General features: G+C 35.9%; 1 protein-coding gene across 2 annotated transcripts; it reads right to left on the bottom strand.

Annotated features, from left to right (window-relative positions):
- Nucleotides 1-1,415: 1,415 nt before the first annotated feature.
- On the bottom strand, nucleotides 1,416-23,537 carry tbc1d8b (TBC1 domain family member 8B). 2 transcript variants are annotated; one of them, XM_051111159.1, is made up of 21 exons: nucleotides 23,254-23,537; nucleotides 18,957-19,067; nucleotides 18,739-18,857; nucleotides 18,382-18,604; nucleotides 17,614-17,854; nucleotides 17,325-17,532; nucleotides 15,569-15,736; nucleotides 14,555-14,656; nucleotides 14,089-14,239; nucleotides 13,516-13,730; nucleotides 12,229-12,346; nucleotides 11,639-11,924; nucleotides 11,188-11,314; nucleotides 10,647-10,745; nucleotides 9,986-10,054; nucleotides 8,904-9,138; nucleotides 8,716-8,781; nucleotides 7,881-7,961; nucleotides 7,342-7,383; nucleotides 6,966-7,063; nucleotides 1,416-3,386 (listed from the first exon to the last, which is right to left on the bottom strand). In XM_051111159.1, exons 1-21 carry the CDS (start codon nucleotides 23,378-23,380, stop codon nucleotides 2,826-2,828), a joined length of 3,447 nt encoding a protein of 1,148 aa, XP_050967116.1. In that variant the 5' UTR covers nucleotides 23,381-23,537; the 3' UTR covers nucleotides 1,416-2,825. The 2 variants fall into 2 exon arrangements, with proteins under 2 accessions (XP_050967116.1, XP_050967117.1); XM_051111160.1 differs by lacking the exon at nucleotides 7,881-7,961.
- Nucleotides 23,538-23,979: the final 442 nt, after the last annotated feature.

Genomic DNA, 23,979 nt, shown 5'->3' with positions numbered 1-23,979 from the left:
GCTGCTTGATATTGAAAATTAGCGCATCTTACCATATTATTTTAAAGTATCTTAAACATGAACACACTGGTTTGTAGTGCAAACAGTTTACTGCACGTTGTTATTCTTCTTGTTAATTCCCTATAGCGGCTAATAAACCGGAAGTCTCACCCATAGGCTTAATCTCGCATTGAATAATAAGGTAGATAGGTTTTAAAACACGTATCTTTTACATTTTAAAAAGCTGCAAGACCAGAGACCTTCCCCCAGAGGAAGACTACAACCTCTGCTGACATGAAATGAAAATGCGCTTTCTTTTAAATGCACATTTTGTTCGTGAACAATTCCCCCATGCATACATTATTTACCTCAAAATTTTTAATTAAAATATCATAACTCTGACCTGCTGGTAAAATGACAAAATTCTCTCTGGTGATTCTGTACTCATTTAGTCTGCTTAAACATGTCCCTCCCCAACCACACATACTTTTAAATGCAATTCACACATCTCAAAATTCAAACAAGAACCAATGATTGTTTTCTTTTCCGATAATCTGTATGTCACAATCGGGAAGAAAATATCTGCCAATACTTCCATTTCATTGCGACTAAATGGATCCCAATTAGGAGATTAAATGCTATTCTATCTTAATGGAAGTCAGTGAAAGAGTTAGTGTGCTAAAGTTAAAAATGGTAATCATGATCAGCACTGCACTATATTTTGATGGTCTTCATCAAAGTTTACGTATTTTTATAAAACTGAAAAATCAGTAGACCCATGAGGTTACAATCTCCCCTTTTTAGAAAAACATGCAGGACTCACAACAGGTGCTACCATAGTGGCAAGGGTCAGAGGACATGATGTCAAACTGTGCCAACATGACCGTTATAAATATGTAACCATCCTCATGTGACTTGTCAAAGGAAGATCACAGCAGGGACCTGTCTGCATGCCTGCAGTGTCGGACTGATCACACAAGTGCACAGTCTGCACCTGCAGAAGGGATCGATCAGTCTATTGACAGCACTGTGGACGTCCTGCTTATACTGTTCTCATTATACCAGGAGACTTAGCTTGATATTCCCATGTTCCTGGATCAGCGTTGATGTTGCTCCTAGAAGAGCATTAGAGATAAACAAAATTGACAAGAAATAGAACCTTTCTTTCTTAACACATTTTATTTCATCATTACATTTTCATAATGTGACAGTTCGTGAGACACAAACAGATTGTAACAAAGATAAATATTTCAGACGAAAAACATAAAAAAATTAAACTAAAAATTTAAACGACCACACTATTACCCTGAAGTACATGAAGCGAACATCAAATGTTCAGCAAGAACAGTAAGAGAGCAACTCTGAGATGTAACACTAATAATGCAACTCCTTCAAGATGCCTAACAGATTTTCTATGAACTTTGATGATTAGTGTGCAAAAAAAAAAGGGATAACCAAAACAACACCTTCTTTGGATGAACAACCAATCGAATGGAAAATACACACAACTCTGAGGTGCCTTTTAGCTTTAGAAGAACATAATTACATAATTACACATAGAATGAAAAACGGTTTAGCTGGTGTAGACCTGACACAACTTCAAACAAAATAACCACAAAACACCTTTTTTTGCATTCGTCAACACAAGCTCTCAAAGTTTAAATTAAGAACAATTCTGCATATTCATTGGTCCGTTTTATGCATCATACACCATCTCTTATAATAGGTGATTTATCACTTAGCGTTTCTTACAGCTACATGAACAGAAGAATTACTTACTGGCTTTGCATATAATTTACAGCGCAATAGTTCTAAATATTTCTTTGCTAAAGCATTTCAGTATGATATACTTTTTAATCTGTAAAATAAAGACAGAAAATATACTTCTTGTTTTATGACAAAATTCAAATCTATTTTGAAACTAATCTCCAAAATGATTGCGATAAACGTTTAAAGATGAAACAGGTTTCGTTAAACGGAAGCACTTGTGATATTCGTACTGAAGTCCTGAATCAAAAACTAATAAGGCATAAACCACAGATTTCGGTTTGTAGACACAAACACATTCAGTGAATCAAAATTACACAACTATAATCTGAAATTCTAAAACAGACTTTCAGTGGAATGTGACATGATGTTGGCTAAACTCCGCCTCCTGATTAGCATAACCAGTTTGGGCATTCCTAATCAGGCCTCTGTAGAATGAACAATGTTTTCATTTAATGCAGCAAAGTAATGTAAGGCGACATGTGTTATGGAATGAATTCTAAAACAATATAATTTTTTCTAATTGCCATTAGCAGTTCAACAGCATAGCATTTTGATTTCCCTTAGAATCATCCTTCCTTTTGTGGTCCTCCATGTGCTTACGTGTGTTAGGTCAGGCCGGGAATGACAAATGTAGTGCATGTGCGTGTGAGCTTTGAGGTTACTTAATGGATGAAGCAGGCGAAGCCTTCATGCCGTCATCCCAAATCACACGTGCCATTTATACTATTATTTATAATATAATACCTCAATTAGTCATCATAATATCCTCATCTACATTATATCACAAAATCTCACACCAATCATTTATATTACACAAATAACATTTAACACTAATCTTTTATATTACATCAAAATACCTCATAGCTAAATCATCTGAATCATTTTATGCCTCATTTTTTTTTGTCCCTTTGATTTGTACTTGTCCTGCATATGTGCGTCTGTATATGCATAAAACGAATTACTCATCTGTAACGGATGACCTGTACTGACCTGTACAAGGCGCACAGAAAAAAAGGGAAGGGAGAGGGTTTATGGCTTTTAGGGCAGTGTTTTGCTGATTGCTCTGATGAAGTGTGTTAGTGTAGGTCTTTAAGCTGGTTTTTACGTGCATGTGCAAGCAGAGAATCTGTGTCAATGGGCCGTTCGAAGAAGCGAACGACAGACGGTTCATTTAGGAGAGATGCGAGAATCTGCTCAAAGGAGAAACTCCAGTCTCCGTCTCTGACCGTGGAGGGTGAGCTGGGGGTGTCTGTTGGCGTGTCCAACACGGGGCTGCTGGTTCCGGTGGGACTGCTGGTGGGCGTAGAAGGGCGCGATGTTGAGGTCGGGGTAATGTCAGAACGGGAAGGGCCGGTTTCTTGTTGACTGACCGGAGACTCGGGTTGGTCGCCTTCACCCTCTGCGAGGGCTTCGATCTCATGGCTGGTGGGTAGTGTTGGGGAGGTCTCTGGCTGAGCTGTGCTGGTGGGTGTACTTTGGGGCGTTTTCTGGGGACTGCTCTCCTGTAGCTTTCTCCCCACCTCCTCCATGCGCAACAGAAGACTGGTCACTCGCGCCACAGCGCGGTATAGGCTCTCCTCCTCCTCGTTACCGTGGAACACTCCGTACAGAGTCTTTGTCAAACCAATAAACTGCACCTGGAACACAGTCAATACAGTCTATTTAATTCAACTGAAATACAAAGTTCTGTCATGATACTCTAGATGGTGCAGGCCGACAGGTTCTAACTATCACAACATTATTCACATGGTGCAGCTGATTGGTTCGTTTTACATCACAGGGCTCTACAGTGCGACTGAAAACTACTGTGTGCGACTTTTGAAAAATATTTAGGAACACCATGTGCGAGTGACCCGATCAGCATATTTGCGTTTGCGCTGAGGGGAGCTTCAAAGGTGTCTATGTGTTTTTGCAACGTTGAGTAATGTATCACAGACATATCTCACGAATCCATCATAAACAAAGTGTAGAGAGTGTAAATAAGAGATTCATTGGAACTTTGTGAGATTGTGATGAACTCAAACGAGTGACAGCTTTCAATTATTTTTAAGGGAGTTTGTAAATGAAATATTGACTTAATACAACAGTTGAACAAGAAGTTAATATTAAGTGACTTACATTGTCTGACTATAACACTATTGCCTGATTTCATCATCAAAAATAGTCTGAAACAAGTCACAACTGAGTCGCTGCGCATCTCCATTCAAACACAGCAGTGTTTCGTTTATGAATGAATGTGCGTTTTTAAACAAATCTAGTGAATCAATGACTGCATTTCCCATTCATTCAAGACAGTCACTTGCTTGAATCAGCCGTTCGAACGAAATCAAATGAATGATATGATTCAGTAATTAAATCAGTGACTTGCCACCTACTGGCAAATTTATATTTAAGCATATTTTCAGTTATTTAAATCATTTAATATTTCTGTTATTCAAAATGTTACATTTAAAACATTAATCTCAATATGTATTTATGAATTTGATTGCACTCATACCATCTCTGAACCTCATTGAACATGAAAATACACATACAAGCCACTTTTGTGTTCTTCTGTGCCATCTTTGTTGTACAAATTTATTTTGTTAAAGAAGAAGTCCGCTTCCAAAACAAAGATTTAAATATAATGTACTCACCCCCTTGTCATTCAAGATGTTCATGTCTTTCTTTCTTCAGTCGTAAAGAAATTATGTTTTTTGATGAAAACATTTCAGCATTTTTCTCCATATAATGGACTGATATGGTGCCCCGAGTTTGAACTTCCAAAATGCAGTTTAAATGCGGCTTAAATGCGGCTTCAAACGATCCCAAATGCGGTTGTAAATGATCCCAACCGAGGAAGAAGGGTCTTATCTAGTGAAACGATCAGTTATTTTCATAAAAAAAATAATACAATATATTTACTTTTTAATGCCAAATGCTCGTGTTGTCTTACTCTGCCTGGACTGTTTTTGTTCCGGTTCATGACAGTTAGGGTATTTTGAAAAACTCCCATCTCATGTTCTCCCTCAACTTCAAAATCGTCCTATATTGCTGTTTTATATTTTTTGTTAAGGGTGTTTGATATTTTCTGCATGTTTACTTTGCAAAGACTATGTCGGTACTTCTGCAGTGATGTAGAATGATTTTGAAATGATTTTTCAAGTTGAGGGAGATAATATGATTGAGTTTTTTTTACATACCCTAACTGTCTTGAGTCAAAATACACAGAGTTCAGGGAGAGAAAGGCAAGACGAGCGTTTGAAATTAAAAAGTATTTAAACTGTATTTTTTTAATGAAAATAACCGATCGTTTCGCTAGATAAGACCCTTCTTCCTCGGCTGGGATTGTTTACAACCGCATTTGGGATCGTCTGAAGCCACATTTAAACTACAGTTTGGAAGTTCAGACTCTGGGCACCGTATCAAAAAATTTATTTACGACTGGAGAAAGAAAGACATGAACTTGGATGAAATCTTGGATGAAAAGGGGGTGAGTACATTATATGTGAATCTTTGTTTTGGAAGTGGACTTCTCCTTTAATACTACCATTCTTATTCTACTTGTTCTTATTCTGTTGTTTTAAAAAAGCCTAAATATAATAAAAAAATTGACATAAAAGATGACATACATTTAATAAAGTTAGAAAAATGCCATTACAAAGGTAAAAACAAAATTCCCCTTTAATTCACTTTAAAGAGTGAAATATCACTTTGTAATGGGAAGGCTAATTTTTGATCAGATTTTATGATTATTGATTAGAAGGTGCTCCTAAAATGTATACTGTGCTCCTAAATTTTTTAAGTTAAAAAAAAAAGAAAAAGCGTAGAGCCCTGCATCAGCAGCCAACGAGCTTGCTGCTCAACATTCAAATACTTGACTAGTGCTTGCTTTAGGAGTTGCTGCATGCTTCAGAATCCCTCCACCCCCCCCCCAGCTCCACCTGTACAGATCTGCTACGGGGTAATTTCATGTATGTTACATATGGCGGTTATTTCATATATATGTGCATTGTAGCAAATCTATTCCACCAAGACCAAACAAATGAACACTCTCATGTACATTACCATGCTAAACTCTTAGAGTTGTCATGACACAACTGTATTTATATGGCTTAAATGTGTACAAAAATGACAACAAATCAGTGTAGAGGTTACCATCGACAACATTCCTATTACACTTCAATAAGACAAGTCTCTACTTGAGTTTGTGTGTGTTCAGGACAAAGATCAGTGAGAACAGACTATGGCAGAGAACAGGAATAGAACTGCACTGAACAAGGTCAGAGAGCAGAGAATGATGACACTATTGTCAAACACCTCAAAGTACTTGTGGAATCATCACTGATCAAGCAAACCAGGTGCTGTACTCAAAAAAGCATGAGGAACAGTCTTGATGTCCCATTTCAGAGAGGAAAATCAAAAGATATATATGCTGAATAAATGCAGTTTTTTAAACATTTCATTCATCAAATAATTCGGAAAAAAGTATCACAGGTTCAAAAAAAAATATTTGGCAGCACAACTGTCACCAACATGGATAATTCTAATAATAAATCAGCATATTAGAATGATTTCTGAAGGATCATGTGACACGTAAGACTGGAGTAACAGCTGATGAAAATCACCTTTGCACCACAAGAATATATATAAATATATATATGTATATATCATTTGACAGGAAAAGTAGTGGGAGGAGAGAGGGGAGCAGGATCGGCAAAGAACCTCGAGATGGGAATTGAACTCGGGTCGCCATGAGCGCAGTTGCACTGTATGTCGATGCACTAACCACAAGGCTATTGGCACCGACGAATAAATTATATTTTAAAGTATATTAAAACAGAAACCATTATTTTATCTTGTAATAACATCTTGCAATATTACAATTGTATTTTTGATCAAATAAATGTAGCCTTTAGCATAAAAGACTTCTTTAAAAAAACATTACAAGTCTTACTGATCCCAAACTTTTGAACAGCAGTGTAATTCATTATGTAAGGTGTTGCCTTCCCTTAGATAATTTTGATTCTACTTTTAGTTAATGTACACAGATCAGCAATACATGAACTGGAAAATCTCAGCCATAAAGCCATAAAAAGCCACCATTCAGTCAATTGTTAAATCATCATTAAATGTCTGGACAACACCACTTGATACCATTAACTGTGCAGTTGCTCAAAAAGGAAACAAATACATTTCAGATTTATGTACATTATGTGTTTAATTTGTGTGTGTACCTGATTAATTCTGGGCAAATCTTTAATATTCTCCTCTCTCCGCTGCAAGTCTTCCTGCCACTGTTTCAGATATTCCTGCAGATCTACTTTAGCACGACCTGAGGGGCAAAACACAACAGATTTGTAAATGCCTTCTGATTCGTCAATCACATTGTATAATAGCACATAATAACACATTGACTTTGTGTCAAATTGTGTCCTGCAATCAATCTCTTTTCAACTCAAAAAGTTTATGTCTATTTATTTATTTGACAAGTAGCTAAGTAATAATGCACAGTCATTTGGTCATTGCACAGCGACCTTGACCACCCTGTTATGTGATACTGTTTGATACGATATAGAGAACATGATTAGAGGACAGAGATGAATACTTCACCTCTCTCTGGACATTTTCTGATCACTCCATCCTCTGCAGAGTCTACATGGAAGAGAGGGAAAAAAAAAATGTACAGCCACGAAACAGAGACATTCATACATGCATTAACAGATATACATACATACATATATTCTACACTGTAAAAAGTTTTCACCAGTTTCAATTTAAAATTAAGGCAGCTGCCTAACTTAAGTTTTTACGTTAAATCAACTTTACAAGTCATTTTAACTCACTTTATTGTAAGTTGAAATTACTCATAATTTTAAGTTAATTTAACTTAATTTTAAGGCAGCTGCTGAAACAAAGTTTTTAAGTTGAAACTGGTAAAAACTTTGTAGAGTGTAAAAGCTTCTAGAAAGCTAGAAATCAAAGCTTTTTGGCGGTTAGATGAGACAAGTCCCTCTTAAGCACAAATAAAAATGCTACACACAAACATTTGAAAATATACATAAGAACACAAAATAAATCACTGACATTATAACACACCCAGAAGAAAGAAGAAAGAGTGAAAAGAGCTACAGAAAGGAGTGAAAGCTGACCAGAAAGACGAGTGGAAAAAGAGTGATCTTCAGCCGGAGGGAAAAATCTAGACGACGGTAAAATCTTACACTCCTGGGTCCCTGAAGAAACACACAAAATATGCACATATGCACACATTCTTCTAATTTTATTTGAATCGTGCCAGTCATGATCTGTCATAAGTTATAGACAAATCTGCACTTATCAAAATTGCTTGTTGTTTTAAAAAGACACAGTTACGCAAACATGTTATATGAACTTATCACCATCAAGAGTGATGGGGATTTAGATAAAGTGTTTATCTAAGTAGTAGCAGATCCAGGCTAGTAATCCAAAGGTTATTACATTCTACATTGGCCCTATATTGCTATTATGCCCTTAAGACAATCATTAAATCCCAAAGTACTACTTTAAATTCCTCTGGATAAAAATAGTGTCTAGTAACTAACTAAAAAAAATGTAAAATGCACAAATAAAGCAAACAGTGAGGAGATGTAGAAGTTAGATTCCAGATTATACAGAGTCATAGAGAGTATATAATACAGAGATATATATAGATTAAATAGGGTTATAGAGGTGTATAGATTATATATTTGACCCAACTATTACCCTGAAAAGATGATTAAATGTGACTGAGGGGTTAGATTATATAGAGTTATAGACATATAGAGGCATATAGATTATGCAGGGTTATACATGGGTCAGATATATAGATTAAGGTTTGCTAAACTAAATAATCTGCTTAAGGTTATAGAGGGGACAGATATTCAGAGATGGATCATATGCATACATAACCTTATCTTATTTTCACACTAAACTATAGCACAGTGGCAGAATTCATAAAATTTCCTTTACCTGGTTGAAGGTGTAGTTTGAAGAGAAATTTTAGTTTTTCTGTGAATGATCTGTTGTATAGGATATCTGCAATATATACACACACACATACTCTTAAATGAATCTGACAGGTTGTAAAGCAAGCTGCTATGTACTGAGGTGAAAGGTCAAAGGTCATTTAGTTTAGTTTAGGGTTAGGCTCCTCTTACCCAGACCCAGTATGAATTCTTTGAAGTTCACAAGTCCGTCTCCGTTCTCGTCCAGAAGCCGGAAGGCTGATCGTGCCAGCGAGCGCGAGTGTGTGGTCCACGGCTGCAGGAGGTTAAACAGGCTACTAAACTGGGACTGATCCAGCTGGTACTGGTCCAGATATGGCAGGCTGGGGTCATGGTTCTGCAGGGCAGGACTACATACTGACCAGTAACAGCTCACAAAGTGCTGCCTCTATAACACATAAACAGTCAAGAGACACACAAGCTTACACCGTTTGTATGGCAGCAACAGCATTTAGAGGCATTTAGAATGCACAAATCTGTTAGCAGAGCTGGGTAGATTACTTACAAATTCTTAGTAAATTACTGATTCCAAATTACACAACAAAAATTGTAGTTAGTAACATAATCCATTACATTACAATTTGTAGGTAATATAATAAGATTACTTTTAGATTACTTTTGACCTATCTCGTTTTTCACATTGACTTAAATAGGATAATCTTGTACCATACTGATATAAAAATACAAATAGTAAGAAAATATATTCCATTCAGTGTTAATAAAAACGTGCAACATTAAATTAAATGACATCAAGGTTTCCCAAACTGGTGTTTGTGAAGGAACTTGAGTTTGAAAAGCTAATAATTAATTAAATCATACACGTTAAATTTAAATAAATCATTTTAAAGTTAGTCAAAATAAAACATTTACTAAAAAAAGAAATATAGTATTTGTTTAAATATCAGAACATGCAAATGTGATACTTTTGATAATGACTGATCTCTATGTTTATGTCCACAAGACTTTCTGAGTGTATATAAGCAGCAGGCTATTTTACAAAGGAACCTTTCAAAGATGAAAAAGAGGAATTGTGGATAATCAAGTAATAATGAATCATTAATTGATAGTGTGTGAATAATATGTAATCAAAAATTAACTGTAGTCTGATTACAAGTATTTTAAAATTGAATTTAATCTAGTTACAAATACTTAATCTTAGGAATTTAATTACGTAATCCACATTACATAATTATGTAATCAGTTCCTACCCAGCTCTGTATGTTAGTGTAACTCACCTTAAAAAGCACGTAAAGCTCATCCAGCTGAGCAGCACTGAACTTTACATCCTGAGCAACAACACGCAACTGCAGTGATAAGGCACAAAAATGACAGACAATTAAAATTAGTTTACTATGGACAACAATCAATGTGTAAAATACAAACAAAGCAAATTACACTACTGGTCAAAGGTTCTGGGGCGGTAATGTTTTTGAAGTCTTTTATGCTCACCAAGGCTTCATTTAATTGATTACAAATACAGCAAAAACAGTAATGTTGTGAAATACTGTTAAAATTTAAAAGCTTTTTTTCTATTTGAATATATTTTAAAATGTAATAAATTCATGTGATGGGAAAGCTTAATTTTCAGCCATCACAAATCTTTTGTGACATTATAAATATCATGACTGACCTTTTTGATTAATTTATGGCATTCTTGCTGAACTAATTCATTTCTTAATAATAATAATAATAATAATAATGCTCACAAACTTTTGAACGGTACTGTATATTTTGCAAAATTAAATTTGCAACATCAAAACTTGAGTGAAAAGTTATACAGCAATTTTTGTTTATTTACTTGGAACTTTTTGAAATTCTAATGCTTAGTTTGTAAATATTATATTATATTATTAAAGTAAATGAATAAGGTGTATACAGCATGGCTTTAGTACTTACTACATTTTGTTTTGTTGTGTCTTCTAGTGTCTGAATGACATAAAGCTTATTCCTCTTCCGCATGTTTTCCACTTCCTCTGTCCGAATATCTCCATATTTCTGAAATACAGAAGCTTCATTAACAACTGTCTGTTTCAGGCCTTCCATCTGCTGACCCCACAACTCCTATCAGAGGGGGGTTTTCATCATTCCATACACCTGACCAGTTTGAAAGTGCTGAATTCCCAGGCGCTCGCAAAATTGGCACCTTTTCATTGCACATTAAAATTTGACATTCCTATTAAATCTGTCACCACAAGTAGAAGTGTTAATTGCCAAAGCATTAACAAAGACGCCAAATGCTCCATCAGTAAATTCACTACCTTAAAAATTATTAAAAAATATTATTAAAATTTTTAAATTATTAAAATTAAAATTATTATTATTAAATTATTATTAAAATCTACTTTTACTACTTGTTGTGATAAAACCAGAGCTAAAAACATCAAAAAGAATACTGATTTTAATGTTCACTATAGTATAACAAAGGGTGTAGCTTTACCTCATATGCCTCTTTGATGAGATCACTGATGTCAACCTTCTGTATTGATTTGTCATTGGCTGTTGCAGATGCCTGCTGTACGGTAGCTGGCAGGGGACTGTCTTTATTTGTGACACTGTCAAAAAACCTGACGGATAAAATTGGATATTAACACAGATTGAGTTTGTAAATAAAAATAAAAAAATCCACTGCAAAAACTGATGCTGTTTACAATTAAAAAGCAGCTTGCCATTCAAAGATACGCTGTATGGTCTTTCGCATCTTTGCTAAATCAAATAGCATGAAAATGTTCCTTTCAATAAAAATAATGAGAATAAAAACACATTTTTGTGACACCTTTTCTGTTTAAAATGTCCCCTTTTAATTTTGCTATACTGCACATAACATAACTGGCAATGCAGCTTGCTACCAATATGCTTTGGCCGTGTTAAAAGGACAACGTTCCAATCACCTGTTGAGAACTGTGACAGCTTCTGCGTCGTCATGGCAACAAAGCAGATTGTCCATATTGTAGTCGAGGACAGCAAGGCCAAGCTGCAGGATGGCTTTGATTCCATCATAAAAGAAGCAGTCGACAACATTCACAGCGCTCTCTATTGGCAGTACACTGATGAAGAGAGTCAGGAACCATGACAACGACACCGACGAGAAGAACGACAGATCTGTCATGTGTTCGGTCAGCTGGGTCAGATGCTCACGGATCAGTTCCTCGAACACAGCCTGGTCCACCAGGGCTCCTGGAAAACACACGCAGTCTTAAATAATGCAAAAATAAATCAATTAAGTAAACTGCCGCCAGTAGACAGAATTGCACAGATAATTGGAGACGGAACAGGAGCAAGAATTTAACAACAAAAAAACTTGATTATTTGATAATTGTACAGCACACCTTAACAAGTAATTATTATCCACTTCCGTTGTCAATGTAATTACAAATCCATTGCCATTATTATAATGGCAACCTTATTAAGTTTATTAAGATGATGCAATCACCGCCCTAGGTATGAGGTTTGTATAACCAGCACTAACACACACACATACCAATAATTCTGCGGTTGAAATAGTCTGGTAGCATTCGTTCACACACAGCGACCAGCAGCCAGAAAGCCTCTTCCTCTTTAGCATACAGCAGCAACACAGACGTCAGGATATTCATTGCCTGGAGAAACCGACATATAGAGAACAAGTGAGATATTATAGGTCTTCTAAAGCAATATGATATAGTTTTAATATGTGACCTTGGACCACAAACCAGTCGTAAGTAGCACAGGTATATTTGTAGCAACAGCCAAAAATACATTGGTCATATAGGTCAAAATTATCGCCAAAAATCATTCGGATATTAAGTAAAAATCACGTTCCATAAAGATATTTTGTAAATTTCCTAGCGTAAATATATCAAAACTTAATTTCTGATTAGTAATATGCATTGCTAAGAACTTCATTTCGACAACTTTAAAGGTGATTTTCTCAATATTTAGATTTTTTTGCACCCTCAGATTCCAGATTTTTAAATAGTTGTATTTCGGCCAAATATTGTCTTATCCCAACAAACAATACATCAATATTCAGCTTTCAGGTGATGTATAAATGTCAATTTACAAAAAAAATTGACCCTTGTGACTGGTTTTGTGGTCCAGACTCACATATATGAAAATTATTAATTAATTATTATTAAAATGAGTGGAAATAAAGTAGAGCTTCTTTAGTGTATAAAATAAAAAACACAAATACACATTTAAAATGACAATTTTGTTTTAAGTGAATGGTCCCTCTAAGAGGGACAAATTTAATATGAATAAAAATAGCAATAAAAAACAATGTTTTGAATACATAGACTTCACTTTGCATATTTTCCATGCTTTGCATACAAAGTTTTGATTAGCAAAACATTCATATTTCATGTCAAGTCCCTTTTGTTTTGCACACAGAAATATTTTTAAATGTGTTCCATTTACATTCTTCATAACCATGGATTCAGCTGGTTTTAATTGTCTTCTTGTTCTGTTAAATATTTAATATCAAATATGTGTGCAATGTGCAATAAAAATATCTTATTTTTTGTGGGTGTTTATGTGCATAGTAATTAATAATTGCATCTGTGATAGTCTTGCAGATAATGCCGTAAGTTGTGCATGAAGAGACCGTGCAGATAAGAAGAAATTGTTGAATAAAGTCATTACTTTTGTTTTCTTAGCGTGCAAAAAGTATTCTCGTAGCTTTTTAACATTTTTGTGAACAAGGTGAATTGGATGTTTTATGAACTGTGCAATTTGATGCTGAGACCATGTGTTAGACAAAATGAAAAAGTTTTCTGTGTGCTTTTACCTGGCAGTAGCCGATTTTGGGGTTGCGATGAGCATAGGCAGTCAAGACACGGCGCAGAGCCGAGATTCCTGTGTCACTTTGGAATGCAGGATGTTCAGGAAGGGAGCGATGCAGATCTCTCTCAATCTCATCACATGCAAGCGAGCTGCTGCCCATACACTCCTCCAATAGCCGCCCATAGTACCCGGGATGAGAGGTCATGTCATTTACTGCACCTATAAAACAAGTAAACATACATGTACAAACTGTGGCACACACCTACATATACATCCACATACACACACGTTTGTTTTTGTGAATTGTGGGGACTTTCCATAGACTTCTATAGTTTTTATACTGACCAAACGATACGGTTTATCCCCTCACTCAAACCTAACACTAAACCTACCCCTTACAGAAAACCTGTTTGCATTGTTACATTTTCAGAAAAATGCAGGCCGGTCCCCACAATGTCTAAAATTTCAGGTTTTACTATCCTTGTGGGGACATTTGGTCCCCACAGTGTAGCAAGAACAAGTACACACACAGACACACACACACACACACACACACACAGAACAACACAACATGCACCTGAGAAGAGCATCCACAGTTCTCCTCTGAGAGTCTCTGGAACTCCTCGTACAATGAGGTCGCGTGTTTTTTTGGTGCAGAACATTCCAGTTCCACGGCCATATTCAGCAAAATGGATCTGCCACGACTGTTCCTTCATTCGCTCCTTCAGCTGTCAATCACAACGTTACCATATTCAATACCGCAGTGGGATCCTTGCGAACTAAAAACATACACTACCATTCAAAAGTTTAGAGTCTGTAAGAACAGTAATATTGTGAAATAATATCAAAATTTAAAATAACTTTTCTATTTGAATATATTTTAAAATGTATTTTATTCCTGTGGTGGCAAAGCTGAATTTCCAGCAGCCATTACTCTAGTCTTCAGTGTCACATGATCCTTCAGAAAACAGTATAATTTTTATTACATCAATCATTTTCACTACACAAACATTACACCAATATTGCAATAAGGTTATTGGTACCATTTTGGGGTCAAGGTTTTCTGCATCATGTGGATGAAAGACATTCATAAGAGCTTCAGTGCTGACGGCTTGACTTTGCCCAACCATAACACCCTCCTCATCCTCAAAGAGAAACACAGAAACACACACATCAAGTATCCAATAAGTCTGCTCAGGCATTTTTACAGAGTTATCACAAAATCACACCATGAAATGCAGGGTATTTGTAATTGTTATGAAATATATTATCATGACTAGTACATACATACTTAGAAGAAGAAGTTCACTTCCAGAGCAAAAATTTACAGATCATGTACTCACCCCCTTGTCTTTCTTTCTCCAGTCATAAAGAAATTATGTTTTTTGAGGAAAACATTTCAGGAATGTTCTCCAAATAGTGAGCTTCAAGTGAGTTTAAGCTTCCAAAATGCAGTTTAAATGCAGCTTCAAAGGCCTCTAAATGATCTCAGCTGAGGGAGAAAGGTGTTAAAAATACAATTTATATACTTTTTAACCTCAAACGCTTGTCTTTTCTATTTCTGCGATGTGCATGCCTAGTCTGCGTCAATACAGTTAGGGTATGTCGAAAAACTCCCATCTCATTTTCTTCTCCAACTTCAAAATTGTCCTACGTGAGAAAATGAGATGGGAGCTTTTCAAATTCACGCAGACCTAGACAAGTCAAGCGTTTGAGGTTACAAAGTATATAAATTGCAATTTTTTGAAGAAAACAACCAAATGTTTTACTAGACAAGACCGTTCTTCCTTGGCTGGGATCATTTAGAGCCATTTGAAGTTGCATTTAAACTGCATTTTGGACGTTCAAACTCGGGGGCACCGATGAAGTCCACATTATAAAGAAAAATCTTGAAATGTTTTCCTCAAAAAACATAATTCCTTATGACTGAAAATAGAAAGACATCTTGGATGACAAAGGGGTGAGTACATTATCTGTAATTTTTTGTTCTGGAAGTAATCCTCTTTAAAACACATACAGTAATTTATTTTATTATGGGATGAATGTAGAGGAATTACCAGATTACTGACGTAATGCTGGGGGCTTCCTGCTGTCCCACATTTTCTGCGGATGGTGGCAGCAAGTCGCTCAAAATCCCGAACTTCAGAAAAACGCAAAGCTCTCTTTCCACGAAGACACACAGTAAGGGCACGACTACTGCGATCTGGCAGCTCCACACTAAATACCTGCAGGAATAAATTAATGCCAAAAACACACAGAAATCAGCATTAGTGAAATACAAACACAACGATAACAAAACTGTAAATTTCTAAAGGCAAAACCGTGAGAATATGCCCATTGCCAACAGGGGTCGCTTCAAGACAACAAAAAACTCTTGCTATTTATTTTGGATTTATCACTCAGATATATGTAAAATTAATGTCAAAATTAATTTTCACCCTCTGTACTGAAACTATAATTTATACAAGACCTCTTAATTAATTTAGGCACTTTTTTTAACATTAGTATAAAGCAGATCTTTATTGTAATAACTCTCCCAAATTTCCTAACATGGACCGTTTTACATTTTCACTGCTTCTGAACCCTTGTGAGAAAAACACACACTTTGGGATACTTGTAAAATGACTACTTATTCTTGTATTTTTTATAAAAATAACTGATCATTTCACTAGATAAGACCCTTCTTCCTCGGCTGGGATCGTTTATAACCGCATTTGGGATCGTTTGAAGCTGCATTTAAACTGCATCTTGGAAGTTCAAAATTAGGGTACCATATCAGTCCATTATATGGAGAAAAATGCTGAAATGTTTTCCTCAAAAAACATAATTTCTTTATGACTGACGAAAGAAAGACATGAACATCTTGGATGACAAGGGGGTAAAGGGAGTAAATTATATGTTATATTCTCCTTTAAAACAATATACAATATATATACCGCATGTTAACTGCAATTAAATTGTATTAATGCTTACTGCATTTAATAACAAACTTGTATTTAAACCTATATTAAATTAAATTAGCTGAACTTCAGAGTGCTTTATTAACCTGCTTAAGCAGGACTTAAGCACATCTTTATATGTAATTTCATAATTCTGTTGTGTTTAAAATATGGCTAAAGGGTAAAAATGTCAGCCGAATGTACAGGCATTTATAATAAACAAAAATTTACTTTAATAATATTTCTATTGAAACGTATGTCACGTATTTAAATATATTTGTTATTACACATTTGTAGTGATGAAGCTAGAATTTAGCATATAAGAAACATTAACTTTAAATATAATATTGAACAACACACTACATAAATTATAATTAAATACATGACATTTGCTTTGTTTTAATGACAAAATTCAATTAAAAGGTATTGAATTAAAAGTGTACTCAAACTTTTAATTTGACATTATTACAAACAGCACTTTTTTTTAGATAGTTCACGTGAAGAAATTGTTAGAAATTGTTCAATAAAGTCATTATTTTTGTTTTCTCCGCGCACAAAAAGTAAAATTAAGGTTGAACCACTGATGTCACATGGACTATTTTAATGATGTCCTTACTACCTTTCTGGGCCTTGAACGTGGTTGTTGTGTTGCTGTCTATGCAGAGTCAGAAAGCTCTCTGATTTTATCAACAGTATCTTAATTTGTGTTCCAAAGATGCACGAAAGTCTTACAGGTTTGGAACGACATGAGGATGAGCAATTAATGACAGAATTTTCAGAGTCAATAGAATTACGCATACTTCTTTTTCTCAAGGGCAGTCTTCACCATGACAGACTTCTTTGCAGTTTGCAGAAAAACGAACAGTATACGCACCTCCCATAGAGGGATTATGAGATGGCACTGAGACCCATCCTGGCTTGCAAAGCACAGATAGTTCTCAGAGACACATATTTTCCCAAGCGTATTGACATGGCTGAACGGAACCCAGAGGAAACTCTCATACACTTCACAAAGGTTCTCCTCCTGCGGCAACCGGAAAAATGCTCGAAATGACTGATTCCGTGCATGTGTTTCCAGAGCCCTGCAAAGAAGATTACAACAGAGTCAGACATTGTACAGTAAAACAAAAAACGGTAACAGAGGAGTAATAAAACTAATGCACCTCTGTGTGATGTGAAGAGGGTTGGCCAGTGGATGTTCAGCATTAAATGTCTCTTTGTCAAAAAAACGCACAATGGCATATTCGGCCAGCTGCTGCATGATCAGGTATGTCTGCTGGAGCCTCAAGAGCATCGAGAAGAAATGATCCTCTCCGCGCACACACACACGGATGCTCTCTGCCAACAACACACTCGATGTACGTTCCAGGCGGCTCACCTCATCCCAGGGATACACCAGTTTCACTAAACGGAAAATGCACAAACCATGAATAATATGAGATTGTGATATTTATAAGGAGAAAATCTCTTGTATTTCTTTCAAAGATGAAAAGAAAAACACCCAGGTTTGAAATTACAGTGAGGGTGAGTAAATGACGACAAAATTTTCAATTTTTGGGTGACTATCCCTTTAAAGGATTAATTAACTTCCAGAACAAACATTTACAGATAATGTACTCACCCCCTTGTCATCCAAGATGAGTGAGTACATTATTTGTGCATTTTTGTTCTGGAAGTTAATTAATCCTTTAAGACTTTGATATGTGAATAGCCTCTGTTACGACTGGTTAACCTCTTTGCATGTGAAAAAAGCTCCAGTTTCCAAGTTTCTAAATAATGAGTAATCACTGTTTTCAAACAGGGGGCCATTAGTATTTTAATATATGTGGGGCCTTGTTACCAAAACACGTTGTTAATAAACGCACTGTTCAGACATCTTAAAATGAACAGCTTGTGGTTAGCTTGAGTAAACAGGTGATCATGTTTCTAACCCTCATTTCCTAGCATATAGGAGTAGAAACACAGGAAGTTGGTGCTGAGGTAGATCCAGCCCTGGTTTGGCACTCGTCCTCTCCAGTAGCTGCAAGAGAAATATGTCACAAGCTTCTCTCTCTGAGGCAAACCGAACAGACGTTCAAAGCGCAGCACTGCCTCCCGGAAGCGTTCTGGATCCTCCTCGTCACCGGCTGATGTGCCCTCCTCTGCTATCAGACCCTATATAAACAACATACAACATACCGCTACTAAAATCAACAATGCAAGTCCAGCTGCTGGGACTAACATCTAAAATAGCACAAAACACGAAAACAAGCATTTAAAGGTATTTGGAAGCCAAACAACCCTCTCACCCTTATCTTTCCCTGGACAAAACTGGTGATGTCTTCGCCAGAATCAAACACAGAGAGAGTTCTGATGATGTTCTGCTGCAGCCAGTCCCAGTGCTGCGAGATCTCCTCTAAAGATGCTCCTTTACACACACACACACACACACATTGTATAAGGATCTAAATGAAGAAAGTCTGAAGCCTCACGTACACATTAACACTGTGTGCAGCATCTCTCTCACCACAGGCAACGTTCCAGTACACCTGAGAGTCGGGCGTCTGGTGTAAAATGCGAAACGGGGCGACCTTGGCTGTGGAGTCAAGAACTGTGTCCAACGTTCCAACCAGCAGGCCTAAAGCAATGACGTAAAACAATAAATATAACATTACAAAAACGAATTATTTTTAATTTTTTAATTTCTTTAAATCTGTAGTCTGGATTACAATTGAATTTGATAATATAAAAAGACCATAAGAAAAATGAGTCATTATAGAAAGTCAGTAAGAAAAAAGTAGTCATTATACAGTACTGTGCAAAAGTCTTAGGCCACTAGTATTTTCATCAGCTAAAAAAAATGGTTTAAAGTCAGTTAAAGTCGGTCTTTTGCTGTAGTGTGTCAGTAGAAAATATCAGTTTACATTTCTAAACATTCATTTTGCCATTAACTATAATAATCCAGTGAGATTTTTGTATGGAGCACAGGCTGTTGTCAGACTCCTTGTGCAAACAGAGATGTGATCTCTCCATCATTCAATCCAGTCCGTCTTAAGAAACAGAAAAAACGGAGACAGACTAAATTCAGAGGAACTGTGGCAACATCTCCAAGATGCTTTAAGAGTCCTATACCTACAAAGCTACAGTACTGTTAAAATTTGCAAACAGTTAGGCACATAAAATGAGGATGCTGTCAAAAACAATGTCATAGATTTTCTTTATCAATGAACTTCTATTAACTAAAATAAATAAGCATTTGATGTGACCATCCTTTGCGTTTAAAGCAGCTTTTGCCCTATGTGCACTTGTATATAGTTTTTCAGGTAGCTTTGCAGGTAGGTTACTTGAAACATCTTGGAGATGTTGCCACAGTTCTTCTGGATGATAGTGAGATCAGATCTCAGTGTGGAGCACTGGCTGTTGTCAGACTCCTTGTGCAAACAAAAATCTCACTAGATTAACGGCAAACAGAATGTTTGGAAATGTAAACCGATATTTTTTTACTGACACACTACAGCAAAAGATAGAAATAACTTACTTTAAACCATTTTTAGCTGGTGAAAATACTAGTGGCCTAAAACTTTTGCACAGTACTGTATACATACAAATAGCAGCTGTTTTCAACTGTTTTCAACATTGATCATAATCAGACATTTTCCTCAAGCATAAGACCAGCATATTAGAATAATTTCTGAAGGATTATGTGACACTGAAGACTGGCGAAATGGCTGCTAATTTAAAGATCAATTTCTGTGTTTGCAAAGAGTGATAATGTTTTTTTGTGGGCGGAGCCTATCTGGTGGCAGAAAATGGCAGTTTTGAAATAGCAGTCTATAGAGGCCAGAGAATAAAAGAATAAAAAAACGTAATTCTGAGTTCATATTTCAAAATTCTGACTTTTTTCTTGCAATTCCGAGATTATATCTCACAAGGAAATCAACTCGTCATTCCTTCTTTTCCCCTTGGATCAAAATCAGGAGTTTATATCCCACACTTCTGGCTTTTTTCCTCAGAATATAAAGTCTGACCTAGGAGATATAAACATCAGAACTGTGAGATAAAATAGGTAAATGTTATGTAAAATGTTATAGGTTTAAATAGTATTTCATGCTGGAACTCTAGGGCTAATATAATATGTCCCCTATGAACCGCATATGTTAATATCACGTAGACCTATTTTTTAAATCAAATCTGTGCTTTAAAAGTAGAGTAATCATAGCAGGATTCATCCATAGTCTGTCCATTTAAACATCTGTGTTTAGCTTCAAAGGGCATCTTTGATGACAGTATTCTATGAAAATGATTTACATTCCGATTCTGACATCCAAAAGCACAACAATACATTTTTTTCACTTATTCCATGGATTTTACCCTTTTCCCTCCACTTGTTACCAGTGTTTTTCTGCCACCACAATGAGCGCGCAGCTGCAAGTGACATAACTGTGACATGTACACCAAATTGGTCTATATTGTAATAATATTTCACTGTTATTTCTGTATTTGTGGTGACATAAATGCAGCCTAGGTGTGCATAATAAACTTAAACTGTTATACACACACACACACACATATATATTACTATAATAAAACAATACAGAAAACTATGGTTTGACTGGCGCTTGATTTACTTCTTTCAATGTCTCTAATGTACATCAGGATGTTAGCAGGGAATTTAACGTTAGTCATTGAAAATCTGTCCTCTCTGCACTGCTAACACGCACTGCTTCAGAAAGAAGCTGGTGTATTATAGACCTTAGCCATGAAGCAAAGGTTTCCATGGTGATGAACTCCAAAGGAAAAAAAAATAGTCACTAATTAAGAGTAAAACCTATAATCAGCTCGACAATAATTGCGGCCATATATTCCTCTGTGCTGGTGACTCCATGACAATTATTACTAACAATGTATTTATTTATTGTAAAGCAGCTCTACAGAAGATAATAGTGTCATTATTGAGTTCAATTTAGTCCAGTGCTGTTTCAGTACAGTTCAATAACAATGTTGATGTTGCAAAGCTAGTGTCATTATCCAGCTCAGTTCAGCTTATTAATAAGTTGTTGTCATCAGTGACCCAACATCTACCACTGCAGACATTTTCAATCAGATCAATGCCAATAAATCTCTAATGCATTTAAATGCAGCAGCTCGGTTGGCTTTCAACCCTCTAATACGTATAATCATCCTTCCAACTGGCATTTAATTGCAGGCTTGGTTTTAAAATTGAGCACCACTTCCCATGACATAGCTGTGGTCCTATACATACACACTACCAGTCAAGAGATTTTATTGTTTTTCAAAGAAGTCTCTTCTGCTCACCAAGCCTGCATTTATTTGATCCACAATACAGCAAAAGCAGTAATACTGTGAAATATTTTTACTATTTAAAACAAGCTTTCTATTTGAACATATTATGAAACGTAATTTATTCCTGTGATCAAAGCTAAATTTTCGGCATCATTGTCCAGTCTTCAGTGTTTTATTTATTTATTTTTTGGAGAAAGAAATAATAGAAATTAATACTTTTATTTGCCAAGAAAGCTTTAATTTGATCAAAAGTGATGATAAAGAAATTTATAATGTTTTATAAAAAGATATCTATTTCAGATAAATGCTGCTCTTTGGATCTTTATCTTCAACAAAGAAACCAGAAAAAAACAAAACTACATAATAACATAATAATAATAATTTTTATTTTGTATATTTTTTAATAAATGTTTTGAGCAGCAAATCAGAATATTAGAATTATTTCCGATTGAAGGATCATGTGACTGGAGTAATGATGCTGAAAAATTTCAAAGCTGAAAAATTCAGATTTAAAACCACAGGAATAAATTACATTTCAAAATATATTCAAATAGAAAACTGTTATTTTTTAAATATAAAAAAATATTTCAAACTTTTCCTGTTTTTGCTGTATTTTAGATGTAAATAAATGCAGGCTTGGTGAGCAGAAGAGCCTTTTGACTGGTAGTGTGTGTGTATATATATTTTATATATATATATATATATATATATATAAACCGTTAGTAGTCATTTTAGACACTTGTAAATATGTTTTATACTGGCATTACTGATATTATACGGAGTTCCCATGCAAATGTACATAAGTACAATTAGATTTCGAAAAACTTTAAAACTGCTCAATTGTTTAACGTGTAATATTTCATGTTCAACTACTAAAACAAATGAATGCATGCGCCTTTAAAGGAAACAGTCTGAACTGGCTTAAAATGACATCAAACTTGCAGTAATCCTGTTGCCCTTTACTGATAAGACATTCCCAAGACACATCACCAATCAATAGGGCCTTCTTTCAGAGTGACATTGGTGAGAAAGCATCCACCAGTAAACACCTGAAACCTAAACAATCTGACATCACAGCGTGACGCAACAACTCCTGTCATAGAGAAGCAGCAGTCCAGACCTACCTGAATAGTCTCCTTATTAAACCCGTTTAGGCTGCATCTCCTAAACATATAATATCTGGAGGAATGTTGCATTTTTAAATACCTTTATGCACACGGCCAGTTTACCGCAGTGGTGACGTCAGCACTCAAAAGAGCACATCACCAGTCCACTGACAGTGCAAAAACTTGCAAAAAACGTATCTGCAAGGTTGCATTAACCCTTGACCTGCTGCAAAAGCACTTGGGGTTCAAACTAAAAATCAATAGTTTGGAAAATCAACTGAAGTGCATTTGAAGGTGTAACACAGAGAAAGACATCACATTTGGATACACGTTAACACATTAATTGAAGCATCAGAGGTTTTCTCCATTCCATGTCTAAGTGCTTGACCACAGATATCCGCGCGTTCCCGGTACCTGTCAATCCGCCGCTGTCCTCTCCGTATCCGCGTCTGCGCTGCAGGACGAAGTAATCGTTGGATTTCTCCGTCACCCATAATTTCAGCGCGTTTTTGAGAAGCACCTCTTCGGGTTTGAGCCACATGCTGGAATCTGTTTTCAGAGATACGCGTCCTCTCGCATGACACTCGTTTCATCTCAAGCGTATACACCCATAGATTGAGTGTTGTTTGCTCTTGCACCGCTTTTCCCACGTCGACAGAAACTGAGCCAAAGACGGTAACACCGGCGCCACTGGGATTGTAGTCTTCCACATCTGCCCCGCCGAGCAGAGGAGAGTGCTGCCCTGAAAACTATTCACTACACTTCCCATAATCATTGCGCCACCGCATGACTTTGTTTCAAAATATTTAAAGGGACAGCAGCATATGTTTACGGACGCCTTATCACGATACAGCCCGTATTGTTTTTACCTAGAGTTCATCGGTTTCTACCATGCCAAAGCCTTTAAACGTGATTCAGGAATAGCGACGGGAACCTTTTAGAAAATGAATGATACCGGTTTCCTAATTAACGGTTGTTTAGAAAGTACTTTTGTAGAAATAGCAAAAGTTAAAATATGATTACACTTTTAAAGGGTTAATATGTTAAATAATTGGTTCTTTATATATATATAGTTCAGATACAAAACCAGCTAAAAGCCATTTCGGTAAAAAATGATATAATGGTGAGTATATATGAATG

Source organism: Labeo rohita, chromosome 5, assembly GCF_022985175.1.
Source record: "Labeo rohita strain BAU-BD-2019 chromosome 5, IGBB_LRoh.1.0, whole genome shotgun sequence".
Classification (NCBI taxonomy): Eukaryota; Metazoa; Chordata; class Actinopteri; order Cypriniformes; family Cyprinidae; genus Labeo; species Labeo rohita.
The sequence above is the reverse complement of the archived record's forward strand: the minus strand, read 5'-3'. Positions and strand labels throughout refer to the sequence as shown.